This window comes from Scyliorhinus torazame, chromosome 1 (genome assembly GCF_047496885.1).
Source record: "Scyliorhinus torazame isolate Kashiwa2021f chromosome 1, sScyTor2.1, whole genome shotgun sequence".
Classification (NCBI taxonomy): Eukaryota; Metazoa; Chordata; class Chondrichthyes; order Carcharhiniformes; family Scyliorhinidae; genus Scyliorhinus; species Scyliorhinus torazame.
The window spans coordinates 30,789,969-30,803,517 of record NC_092707.1 but is presented as its reverse complement, the minus strand read 5'-3'; the positions used below and the strand labels follow the sequence as shown (position 1 = coordinate 30,803,517).

At 49.9% G+C, this 13,549-nt stretch overlaps 1 protein-coding gene across 2 annotated transcripts in view; it reads left to right on the top strand.

Annotated features, from left to right (window-relative positions):
• dao.2 (D-amino-acid oxidase, tandem duplicate 2) overlaps nucleotides 1-13,549 on the top strand; it is a 96,876-nt gene that overhangs the window by 12,227 nt on the left and 71,100 nt on the right. For both annotated transcript variants that reach the window (XM_072482080.1, XM_072482168.1), the window contains exons 2-3: nucleotides 9,219-9,437; nucleotides 12,567-12,684. In XM_072482080.1, coding sequence (XP_072338181.1) covers nucleotides 9,244-9,437; nucleotides 12,567-12,684 — 312 coding nt within the window. In that variant the 5' untranslated portion in view covers nucleotides 9,219-9,243. The remainder of the gene's footprint in view (nucleotides 1-9,218; nucleotides 9,438-12,566; nucleotides 12,685-13,549) is intronic.

The following is a 13,549-nucleotide window of genomic DNA, read 5'->3' as shown; positions in this document are numbered from 1 at the left end:
GCCGCAAGAGAGCGATTCTCTCTTGGGGGATTCTTCTTATACCCAAAAGGGGCTTCGCGTGCTTTTGGGCGGGCCTTGAACTTGGCCCCAATTAATTGGGTCGTTTCCCAATCGTTCCCATCAATTTCCTCCAATAGAGGTGTGGGTGCCCTGATTGCTGGGTGTGTCCTAGGTGGCCATTGACCTGCTTTGTTCGGGTCTCCTCTGGCGCCGGGGTGTCTGTCTTGGTATTGTTTGCTTAAATGTTACCTTTTTGTACCTGGGCATGGCTCATTAGTATGGAAATGGTTTGCAGTATCGGTCTTGGCTGGGAGCTATGACTCCAATCAACAGACAAACCTTGCACCTGCTTGCTTTCTTAGTATTCTCCATTTTCCCTGCAATCTTTGCAAAGTGTCCATTTTGTAATCGGGAAGTGGCCATCCCAGATGGCTACAATGTTTACATTTGTAATTGTTGTTATAAAATCATAAAATGTTTTATTAAAAAAAGGTTTGCATCCCCGATTCGTGAGGCCGTCCGTTAAGGCACCATGGCTGCAAGCTGATTGGGATTGGCTGTGCAGAAGCAGAAAAGCAGCTGTACCTTGTTATTGGGGGGCCGGCGAGCACAGTCCAGGGGAATCAGCTGGTGAGCCTTCATTTGCGGCGTGGAACCTGTGGGACCTCCTTAAGTGGACCAATTAACATTGTATTGTGGTGACGGTCTCACCGGGCCGAGCACCGGGAGCTCGCTACCACACTTAGAAATGTTTTGGAAGAAACACGCCCAACATTTCATGTCTGTGACTCTTCAGAGCTCTGAGTATTTTACTTTTGTTTTGGCTTTAAGTTGAAGCTTAATTTATATTTCTTCAGTTGTGTGTTAAGAACTTCGGTTTTAGTTTCCACTTTAAAAGATGCCTACATTTTAATTCGGATTTTACACCTCTTTAAAAAACACGGTATTGTGGTGGTATGTATTAGGGGTCATGTGGGACTGTGAAGCCGTGATGCTATTGGCTGACAGATCCCGGGTCCTGGTTGGCTGCCGACTCCTGGCTCCGCCCAGAAGGCGGAGTATAAGAACCCGAGCTTCTCCCCGCAGCTTCATTCTGTTGCTGAGCTGCTGGGGACAAGTCTCGCTTAATAAAGCCTGAATCGACTTCATCACTTCTCGTCTCTCTCGTAAGTCATTGTGCGCTACAATTTATTAAGCGAGCTTAAAAGACTATGGAGCTCCGGATCGCCCCGGAATGCCTGCGGATCAGCCCCCACGCAGCGAACTCGGCAGCAGTTTTTAAACACTGGCAAGCATGCTTTGAAGGCTACCTCCGAACGGCCCCCGGCCGGATCACAGAAGACCCGAAAGTGCAGGTCCTGCATTCGAGGGTAAGCCCGGAAATTTACCCTCTCATAGAAGACGCAGAGGATTTCCCAACGGCGCTCGCATTGCTGAAGGGCATCTACGTTCGGCCCGTTAACCAGGTCTACGCGCGCCACCAACTCGCGACGAGACGGCAAAGTCCCGGAGAATCGCTAGAAGAATTCTACGCCGCGCTGCTAATTTTGGGACGGAGCTGCAGCTGCCCGCCGGTGAACGCGATCGAACACACGGACATGCTAATTCGCGATGCATTTGTGGCAGGTATGAACTCTCCCCAAATCCGCCAAAGACTTTTAGAAAGAGTCGCTAGGACTCTCAGAGGCACAGTCCCTTGCAGCTTCCCTAGATATGGCCTCTCAAAACGCCCGCGCCTACGGCCCCGACCGCGCGGCAGCCCCTTGGGCTCCGTGGACCCCCGTCCCGACAACCCCCTCCCTCGCAAGCTTGCGCGGTTAAAGCACCAGACCATCCCGGGGGGGCCCGCTGCTATTTCTGCGGACAAGCGAAACACCCCCGGCAGCGCTGCCCGGCCCGCGCAGCTATTTGTAAAAGGTGCGGCAAGAAGGGCCATTACGCGGCAGTGTGCCGGTCCCGGGGGGTCGCCGCAATCCCTGGAGAAGAACGAGCCCAGCACATCCCAAACGCTCCCCAACCCCCCCAGCGCCCCATGTGCGACCCGCGGGTGCCGCCATTTTGGGTCCTGGGCACCACGAGGGGAGTATGGGCGCCGCCATCTTGTGACCCCCAGCCACGTGCGATTCATGGGGGCGGCCATCTTGTCCACCCCCGGCCGCGTGCGATTCATGGACGCCACCAACTTGGTTGACAACAAAGGACCCCAGCATCGACGGCTCCACGGGGTCCGAAGAAGACGCCGCGACACTACTACCATGACTGGCTTCGGTGACACTGGATCAATCGCGGCCCCGGACGCTCCAGACGACGACAACAACGGTGCTGGTCAACGGATACGAGACGCCATGACTGATCGACTCCGGGAGCACTGAAAGTTTTATTCACCCAGACACGGTAAGACGCTGTTTTCTGACCATCCATCCAAGCACGCAAAAGATTTCCCTAGCTGCAGGATCCCACTCCGTAGAGATCAAAGGGTTCTGCATCGCGAACCTAACGGTGCAAGGGAGGGAGTTTAAGAACTACAGGCTCTACGTCCTTCCCCAACTCTGCGCGCCCACATTACTGGGATTAGATTTCCAGTGTAACCTGCAGAGCCTAACATTCCAATTCGGCGGCCCAATACCCCCACTCACTATCTGCGGCCTCGCAACTCTCAAGGTTGAACCGCCGTCCTTGTTTGCAAACCTCACCCCGGATTGCAAACCCGTCGCCACTAGGAGCAGACGGTACAGCGCCCAGGACCGGATATTTATTCGGTCTGAAGTCCAGCGGTTGCTGAAGGAAGGCATAATCCAGGCCAGCAATAGTCCCTGGAGATCCCAGGTGGTAGTAGTAAAGACCGGGGAGAAGCAAAGGATGGTCGTAGACTAGTCAGACCATCAACAGGTACACGCAGCTTGATGCGTACCCTCTCCCCCGCATATCCGACATGGTCAATCGGATTGACCAGTATAAGGTCTTCTCCACCGTGGACCTCAAGTCCGCCTACCACCAGCTCCCCATCCGCCCAGGTGACTGCAAGTACACAGCCTTCGAGGCAGACGGGCGTCTATACCACTTCCTAAGGGTCCCATTTGGTGTCACAAACGGGGTCTCGGTCTTCCAACGGGAGATGGACCGAATGGTTGACCAGCACGGGTTGCAGGCCACGTTCCCGTATCTCGACAACGTAACCATCTGTGGCCACGATCAGCAGGACCACGACGCCAACCTCCAAAAGTTCCTCCAGACCGCTAACGCCCTGAACCTCACATACAACGAGGAAAAGTGCGTTTTTAGTACAAACCGGTTGGCCATCCTGGGATACGTAGTGCGCAATGGGATAATAGGCCCGCATGCGCCCCCTTATGGAATTTCCCCTCCCCCACTGCTCCAAAGCCCTGAAACGTTGCCTGGGTTTCTTTTCATATTATGCCCAGTGGGTCCCCCAGTATGCAGACAAGGCCCGCCCGCTAATACAGTCCACTACCTTCCCCCTGTCGACAGAGGCTCGCCAGGCCTTCAGCCGCATCAAAGCGGATATCGCAAAGGCCACGATGCGCGCCATCGACGAGTCCCTCCCCTTCCAGGTCGAGAGCAACGCATCCGACGTAGCTCTGGCGGCCACCCTTAACCAAGCGGGCAGACCCGTGGCCTTTTTCTCCCGGACCCTCCACGCCTCAGAAATCCGCCACTCCTCAGTGGAAAAGGAAGCCCAAGCCATAGTGGAAGCTGTGCGACATTGGAGGCATTACCTGGCCGTCAGGAGATTCACTCTCCTCACCGACCAACGGTCGGTAGCCTTCATGTTCGATAATGCACAGCGGGGCAAAATTAAAAATGACAAGATCTTAAGGTGGAGGATCGAGCTCTCCACCTTCAACTATGAGATCTTGTACCGTCCCGGAAAGCTGAACGAGCCGACCGATGCCCTATCCCGCGGCACATGTGCCAACGCACAAATAGACCGCCTCCAAGCCCCCCACGAGGACCTCTGCCACCCGGGGGTCACTCGATTCTACCATTTCGTAAAGTCCCGCAACCTCCCCTACTCTGTGGAGGAGGTCCGTACAGTCACCAGGAACTGCCACATCTGCACAGAGTGCAAACCGCACTTTTTCAGGCCGGATAGAGCGCACCTGATCAAGGCTTCCCGTCCCTTTGAACGCCTCAGTTTGGATTTCAAAGGGCCCCTCCCCTCCACTGACCGCAACGCATACTTCCTGAACGTGGTGGACGAGTACTCTCGTTTCCCCTTCGCCATCCCCTGCCCCGACATGACAGCGGCCACAGTCATTAAAGCCCTTGGCACCATATTCACACTGTTCGGTTGCTCCGCGTATATCCATAGCGACAGGGGGTCCTCCTTCATGAGTGACGAGCTGCGCCAGTTCCTGCTCAGCAAGGGCATAGCCTCGAGCAGGACGACCAGCTACAACCCCCGGGGGAACGGGCAAGTAGAGAGGGAGAACGGCACGGTCTGGAAGACCGTCCTACTGGCCCTACGTTCCAGGGATCTCCCAGTTTCCCGGTGGCAGGAGGTCCTCCCGGACGCTCTCCACTCCATCCGGTCGCTGCTGTGTACCACCACTAACCAAACGCCCCATGAGCGCCTCCTTGTCTTCCCCAGGAAGTCCTCCTCCGGAACGTCGCTGCCGACCTGGCTGGCAGCCCCAGGACCCATCTTGCTCCGGAAACATGTGCGGGCGCACAAATCGGACCCGTTGGTCGAGAGGGTTCACCTCCACGCGAACCCGCAGTACGCCTACGTGGCGTACCCCGACGGCCGACAGGACACGGTCTCCCTGCGGGACCTGCCGCCCGCCGGCAACACACACACCCCCCCGACACCGATCATCCCCTCCCTGCCACTGGCGCACCCTGCGACTGCCCCCTTCCCGGGGGGATCGGTCCTCCTCCCGTGCCCGCCCAGGAGTAAAACAGGAACAAACACCGAAACGCTCCCGGAGACGACAACGCCTGAACAAGCACCTGCACCACCACCGGGGCTGAGGCGATCGACGAGGAAGACCAGACCGCCCGCTCGACTTGTGGAATCCGCGTGACACCAAGAATGTTGTTGTAACAAAAAAAATTTTTTTTGCTAATATTGTAAATAGTTTTCACAAACTTGTACATAGCCCAGTGTAGGGCTAAAACTGTAGTAACATGTCCGAAATTTTCCTTCCAGGGCCAGCCTTGTAAACCCCTACCATCATGCGAACCACCAATCCGCCGGGTTCCTTTTTAACAAGGGTTGAATGTGGTTGTATGTATTAGGGGTCATGTGGGACTGTGAAGCCGTGATGCTATTGGCTGACAGATCCCGGGTCCTAGTTGGCTGCCAACTCCTGGCTCCGCCCTGAAGGCGGAGTATAAGAACCTGAGCTTCTCCCCGCAGCTTCATTCTGTTGCTGAGCTGCTGGGGACAAGTCTCGCTTAATAAAGCCTGAATCGACTTCATCACTTCTCGTCTCTCTCGTAAGTCATTGTGCGCTACAGGTATAAAATAAAATCTGGGCTGTTGCCGAGCAACAACGGGCCTCCAGCAGTTCGTTCAGTTGAAGTAAGGTCAGTTGAGTTGGAATCAGGATTCCATAGAAACTTCCATAACAGGAAGGTCGATGCAAGTGGACAGAAAGCCAGTTCCTAACTAAAGAATAAAAAGGTTCTGAAACCAGGAAGAGGGACAGGTGCAAGTTCTAAGAAAAGCTTCTAGTCACAGGAACAAAGAACAGGAAACTTGGAAAAATGGTTCTATTCAGTGAAGTTAAGAGTGAGGAGCAGAGAGAGACCCTGAAAAGATAAAGCTGCAGAAAGCAGACAGAAAGTGAAGTAGACTTGTGGGAAGCCAGAGATCCAAGGTGAACAGAAGTTTGGTAACTCCTTACTGTGGGCCTGTGAAGCACTGGTGTTCTGTTGGCATGGCTGGATATATGAACGAGTGTGTGGAAGGCAAAGCTTGAATGCACATGGCACTCCAGGGCCGTGGAACATTGGAAGGAGAGGTCAGGATCCTTGGTAAAGACATCTGAAAGAAAGTGCTGTCTCGGAGAATATTCCAAGCTGGGTTCTTTGAGAGCAGAGATTGGAAACCCTCCTGTGAAAGAGTGCCAGTCAGACCAGTTGGTTCACAGTGTGACAAGTGTCTGAGGGGAATTGGTGAGAAATTAATAGACGTTGTTTTGGGTGACACCTGCCACTTGATTTCAGAGTATGGGGTGCCTGATCAAAGTTCAGCTATTTCTTTACATTGACTATGTACTGACTTAGAAAATTGAAGTAGAAGATAGATTTTGTAACTTGTGTTATCTTACAAAGCTGTATGTATCGTAAAGGCATAGTTGGGGTGAAGGAGTAGTCTAATGTACAGGTAAATCCTGTTTTTAAGTAATACCAATTTACTGGAAATGCCAGTTTTACGGACTTGTATTGGATTGTGGTTGTTTCGCTCCTTTTAATAGTGGGTCAATACATATCAGCTGAAGAATTCAAAAGTTCACAGGCTAAAATGTATTTTAATAATAACTGAGAGTCTTCGCTGTTGAACTTACTGAAGAGAGCTGAGGAGCATTCGCCTTACTAAAATGATACCTCTTCTGTTAACTCCTTTCTGACCTGCCATGCTAATTAGAAATCCACAGACTAACATGCGGATCAAAGGAAATATTAAAACAATGCCGGTTACATAGCTGCCTGACATTCTAAACTGATCATCATCCCTTTTCACTTGAATTATTGTTACTACTACACACAGTCATTATCATATTCGGCATGATCATTCAGGAACTGTCGGAGCTCTTTTAGGCATGAATCTGAAACCAGGGGCGTCATTCTCCGACCCCCCAGCGGGGGGCCATTGGCCGCCGTGAATCCCGCCCCCGCCGGTTGCCGAAGTCTCCGGTACCAGATATTCGGCGGGGGCGGGAATCGGGCCGCGCCAGTTGGCGGGCCCCCCCGCTCGATTCTCCGGCCCGGATGGGCCGAAGTCCCGCCGATAAATTGCCTGTCCCGCCGGCGTAAATTAGAGTACCTATTTACTGGCGGGACAAGGCGGCGTGGGCGGGCTCCGGGGTCCTGGGGGGGGCGTGGGCCGATCTGACCCCGGGGGGTGCCCCCACGGTGGCCTGGCCCGCGATCGGGCCCCACCGATCTGCGGGCGGGCCCGTGCCGTGGGGGCACTCTTTCCCTTCCGCCTCCGCAACGGTCTCCACCATGGCGGAGGCGGAAGAGACTCTCCCCACTGCACATGCGTGGGAAACTGTCAGCGGCCGCTGGCGCTCCCGCGCATGCGCCGCCCCGATATGTCATTTCCGCGCCAGCTGGCGGGGCAACAAAGGCCGTTTCCGCCAGCTGGCGGGGCGGAAATCCCTCCGGCGTCGGCCTAGCCCCTCAATGTTGGGGCTAGGCCCCCAAAGATGCGGAGCATTCCGCACCTTTGGGGCGGCGCGATGCCCGTCTGATTGGCGCCGTTTTGGGCGCCAGTCGGCGGACATCGCGCCGTTTGGGGAGAATTTCGCCCAGTGATGTGTGTTGTCCTGTCTGTGCTCTCTCTTTCATTGACTAATTCTGTGCTGTTCTTCTAACTCAAGGATTAGCTAATGCATCTTTCAATGGTTTTTCCTCCAACAAGACTCTGGCTGCAGATGCTCAACCATCCAAATTTAATCTTGTAAAGTGGTGCTAAGTGGGTGATACTACACGGTACCAGTTTTAGCACGGTAGCACAGTGGGTAGCACTGTTGCTTCATAGCTCCAGGGTCCCAAGTTCGATTCCCAGCTTGGATCACTGCCTGTGTGGAGTCTGCACATTCTTCCCGTGTCTACGTGGGTTTCCTCCGGTGCTCCGGTTTCCTCCCACAAGTCCCTAAAAACGTGCTGTTAGGTAATTTGGACATTCTGAATTCTCCCTCTGTGTACCCGAACAGGCACTGGACTTTGGCAACTAGGGGCTTTCACAGTAACTTCATTGTAGTGTTAATGTAAGCCTACTTGTGACAATAAAGATTATTATACTTGCCAAGGACTTTCCATGACCCCTCCTAGCCCTCCTAAGTTCCCGCTTAAGTAAGTTCCTACTTCCTTTATGCTCTTCAAGGGTTTCGAATGTCCCCACCCTTCTAGACCTAACAAAAGCCTCCTTTTTCTTTTTTAAAATAAATTTTGAGTATCCAATTCATTTTTTCCAATTAAGGGGCAATTTAGCGTGGCCAATTCACTTACCCTGCGCATCTTTGTGTTGTGGGGGTGAAACCCATGTAGACACAGGGAGAAAGTGCAAACTCCACACGGACAGTGACCCACAGCCGGGTTCGAACCTGGGACCTCGGCGCCGTGAGGCAGTAATGCTAACCACTGCGCCACCATGCTGCCCTCTCCTTATTGACGAGATTCACAATATCCCCCGTTATCTAAGGCCCCCTAAACCTCCCATACGTATCCTTCGTTCTCTCAGGAACGTGACTTTCCTGAATCCCAATCAACTGTCGCTTGAATGCCTCCCACATGTCTGATGTTGACTTACCCCCCAACAGTCGCACCCAATCCAAATTCTTCAATTCCTGTCTAATGTTATCGTAATTTGTCTTTCCCCAGTTTAGCACCTCATCCCTATCCAAAAGTACCCTAAAATGTACGGAATTGGGGTCACTACTCCCCAAATGTTCCCCTACTGAAACCTCAACCGCCTGTCCAGGCTCATTCATACAGCAGCTGATTTGCACATAGAAAGATTCCACATACAGCAAAATGACAATGACCAGATAATCTGTGTTGTGCTGTTGATAGAAGGACAAATATTGGCCCCGACTCCAGCAGAAGCTTCCTGCTGTCCTTTGAAATAATGCTTGGGATCTTTTGCATTCACCTGAGAGGGTGGTCAGTGCCTCAGTTTAATGCTTCATTTTAAATATGGCATTCCTGACAGTATACTAGTTCCTCAGTATTGCACTCGAAGTGTCAGTCTAGATTGTATGTTCAATGAGATGGAGTAGAATTTGAACCCACAACTTTAGATATAAGAATGCTACCAACTGAGCAATGCAAACACCGTTGTAAAACCACCAGAATCAGCCATTATGATGGCATTGCAAACAGGTTAGTTAATAATTATCCTGCAGTACAGGAACACTGTACTGCTGGATAAAGTTCAAAAACTATATGCTGATCGCGGGAAACTGATATCAGACCTCAGCTATAACATTTTATATTAACCATCTTCATTTGTCTTGTTTCAGTTATTAGACGACCGACACAAACAAAATGCATGTTGCAGTGATTGGGGCTGGCGTGATTGGTTTGTCTACAGCTCAATGCATCATCAATCGTTTTCATTCCATAGTCAAACCATTGACCATTGTGGTTTACGCAGATAAGTTTACACCACAGACTACAAGCGATGGAGCTGCTGGATTGTGGCAACCCTATGTGCACGATCGAGGGATCTTGGAGGAAGTGTAAGAAGAAAACTTTTTTAAACTAAAAGTAGAAATGTGCCACATGACATAAGAAATAGAGACTCATGTAACAATTGCACCTTATTTTTTAGTAGTTAATAATTTTCCTTTACTTCTGTTTGTTTATTTCTCATTCAGAGAGTGTTGGCAGTTGTTAGGATTTAGTTTCATCAGTGCCAGAAACCATCTGGCTGGATGAGTGAATATAATCTGGATTCCTAGCAATTTTTCCTATTAGGAGAAATCCTAGCAATTTTTCCTATTAGGAGAAATCCTAGCGATTTTTCCTATTAGGAGAAATCCTAGTGATTTTTGCTATCAGCACAAATCTTAGGAACTTATTGCTACTAGCTTAGGTTCACTGAGCTCAATTGTAGAATCTCTAAATTCTTCCCTGGCTCAGATTGATGAACCAAGCATAGACCTAGAGCAAAACTTGTAATCTTGTTTGAGTTTATTGTTGTACCACATCAGTCAACTGGGAGGGGAGCTCCATTCTTTTAAGTTGATATGACTATTTTCTTTCTGAGAGAACTAGCAGGCAATCTGTTCCCACAGAAGCCTATTCACCCCCAAAATGCCATCATGAGAGTTATTGTAGTAAACGGGTGAATTTCAATGACCATATGGTCTTTTATTATGTTACAATTCTTACAATTTTGCCTCCTCCATGTGGGGAGTTCCTCCTGTGTGTGCACAACCAAATTCAAATACAAAAAATTAAAAGTGTACGTTCATGTCCTTTCACGACATGCTGTTGTGAATTGCTGCATTACCGTGCTGGGACGCTGCAACATTCCATTTTATGGGCTCTGAAGCTTGTTAATAAATTCAATAATGTTTAAGCGCTATACACATGGCAAGTGTAGCAGAGTAGAACCAGGGTGAATTTTACAGCAGTCCCATCAGCACACATAATAAGGTGGGTAACTTTCTGCCTTCCTGCCTATCCTTGACTTGTCTGCCATATTGTGGGGCGGGGTTGGCTTCACCTAGCCTGCTCTCCCTTAGGCCTATCGAGCTCCATTAATGGGCTATTAACTGCCGCCTAAGGGTCTCATTCTGACTTCTCTGGGAGTCTCCCATGCCCATTGGGCACTCCCTCCAAGTTGGTACACTCTCTTTGTCCCTCCTATCTGGTCTCTGAAACCCCATCGCTGGAGCTGGAGCTCCCAACTATACCTGCCCAAAGTCTTGGGACTTACCTAAGTTCGGTATCCATCTTCTCTTCTTCTCGAGGATGACCTGTTGTTGCTCTTTTTCGGTCCCAACAGCGTTGCCAATACTGTGGGTATTTCTATTTATCTTAGTGAGCCACAAGCCTTCCCTTATATTGATCAGACAACCTCACAACCAGTTAGTTAGTTCAAAAGATGATTTATTTACATACACAAGAGTTATCTCAACATGCAAACACAATATCTACTACGAGTTAAACTACACCTATCAGCTACAATAACCTATACTTAACTTCAGGGCGACCGGCACTGTGCAAACGGATAAAGCCTTTATCTGGATTTCACTTGGCTGGTTCGAAGAAAGTGGCTCTGTCTCTGCTGGGCTCATCCGTCAGGTAGCGATTGTTGGTCTTGAACTTAGCTGGCTGTTCCTGCTACAGTTGGGCTGGCACAGGCCAGATCCAAAAGAGACAGAACACATGGCTGTGCTCTCTTTTATCCCTCTGGGATTTCACGCTCTTTGGGGCGGTCCGTAACGTTGGACCCAATAGTTCGACAGGGCTCTGATCACTCTCTTCGATTTTGGCCAATAAAGGGGCAGGTGCCATGGTAGCTAGACGGGTCCTTAGCGGTCATTTACCTTGGCAGTTGTGTTTTCTGAGTAAGGGGAGTGGCGCCGATCAGTCTGTGGCTTTACAGGTTGCTTCATTGGAGTTCTATTGTCCTGGGAAAATGGGCCATTAAAATGCAAACAAGCGGGGGTTTCGGTCACGTCTGATTACCTGTGTTTTAGATACACATAGGCTGTGTATCTGTCTGAGTCCTGGGTTGGCCATACTTCCCATGGTCCTTTGCAGGTGGGCATCTTAGATTGCTACACTGTGTCCCAGCAGTGGCTACAACTCTCTTCTGGTGCTGCTGGGACTACAGAGCTGTCAGCCAATCACATTGCCTTCTTGCTCTCTAGGGCTGGATTCCTTCCCTGAGGAACAGAAATCCCTATTTCATTGTATAATGTGTATTATCGCTGTGGGGCATATACATTTCTGGTCAGTGATGCAAGGGTGATCGAAATCCCAGATTTTTCAGGACTGTCATGTCATCGGCTTTTTGTCCTGCGTCATGAGACTGGGGTGCACAAGGCAGCACAGTGGTTAGCACAGTTGCTTCACAGCTCCAGGGTCCCTGGTTCGATTCCCGGCTTGCGTCACTGTCTGTGCGGAATCTGCACATTCTCCCCGTGTCTGCGTGGGTTTCCTCCGGGTGCTCCGGTTTCCTCCCATAGTCCAAAGATGTGCAGTTTAAGTGGATTGGCCATGCTAAATTGCCCTTAGTGTCCAAAAAGGTAAAAGTGGGGTTACCGGGTTATGAGGATAGGGTGGAGGCGTAGGCTTGAGTAAGGTGCTCTTTCCAAGGGCCGGTACAGACTCGATAGGCCGAATGGCTTCCATCTGCATTGTAAATTCTATGATTCTATGACTGGCCTTCCTGGGAAATAGTTTGCACTGAATGTTTTGCCCTCCCTGCAGAATTTGTTTCTGTGCATGCGTCGACCATATGTTTTCAGATCGAAAGTCTCCTGTAGGTGTCCTCCACACTCCTAGCTCCCATGGTCTTAGCAGAATAATTTGCTCCCAACCACTACCCCTGTCTCGCCAGCAGCCTCCCCCCTCCCATCAGCTCCCTCAGTCCTGCCAGAACGACCTTCCCTATTCCCCCAAGCACTCTACAAAATCCATTCTTTGATCTTTGTACCTGCATGATAAAGGTTGATCTTATGCATGGTAGCTTCAATAACAATGTGTGCAATGATAGTTTATTATTTACTTCAATTTTTTTTTTTCTTTTATGCTAATGGTATTTTCTGTAGATAGGAAAGGAAACAAATACTTGTGGCATTTCTTGAGTGCAGCCATGGATTGCGTCATATTTCCCTCTGTTTTAACTGCAGCAAATGGAACAAGGAAACATTTGATTATCTTCTGAGTTATGTGAATTCACCTGATGCCAATGAGATGGGTTTGTTTTTACAGTCTGGGTACAACATCTTCAAGGGACAAGTGCCGGTGGTAAGTGTTTGTCCCAAATATTGTTACAATCCCAGCTGGACAGTCAGGTCCCAGAGTGGAATCAGGCTTGACAGATCCTGACTTTTTTTTGTTTAGAGACGTGGAGGAGCAGAGTCTGTCGATCAATTTTTAACAAAAGAATAAAACATTTATTAAACAAGAAAAGATTAACTAATACACTATCCCTTCATTCCAACTATGTCTTTACAGGTATATACAGATTTGTAAGGATAACACACATTACAAAATCTATTTTATACTCAAATGTTTTCAGTAAATTCACGGTCCATGGAAACCAATAGGTGAAATGTGGTCAGACACAACAATCTGAGACCAAGTAACAGATGACACCCAAGCCAAACTTTTGTGGATTTCTCATCAAATCCCCCCAGATGCTTCTCATACAGTAAACCCACTGGCCTCACTGGAACTCTGGCTTCCAATCACCACCCTCAAAGGACACATTTTGAAATTGTCTCCCACTACGACCTTTCTCTCAGATATGTTCACCAAAGATCTACATCCAGGGTTTCAGTCTCTCCTGGTATTCCGTTGCCCTGAATCGCCATATGCGTTCAAGCTTCCATACAATCTCTCCTGTACCTAGCCATACTTGACAGGGTGTATTAAATTGTAATCAATCTTAGGTTTCCTTAGAATGTCTGGCTTCTCGCTAGTGGACGTTTCCAGGTTTACGCCTATCAGTTCTGCCTGTAACTGGGAGCCTCTCTCTGTCCGTTTCTTTAACTTCAGGGAACAGTACAAAGAACAAAGAACAATACAGCACAGGAACATACCCTTCGGCCCTCCAAGACTGTACCGGTCATGATACCAACTTTTGCCAAAACCCTCAGCACTTCCTTGT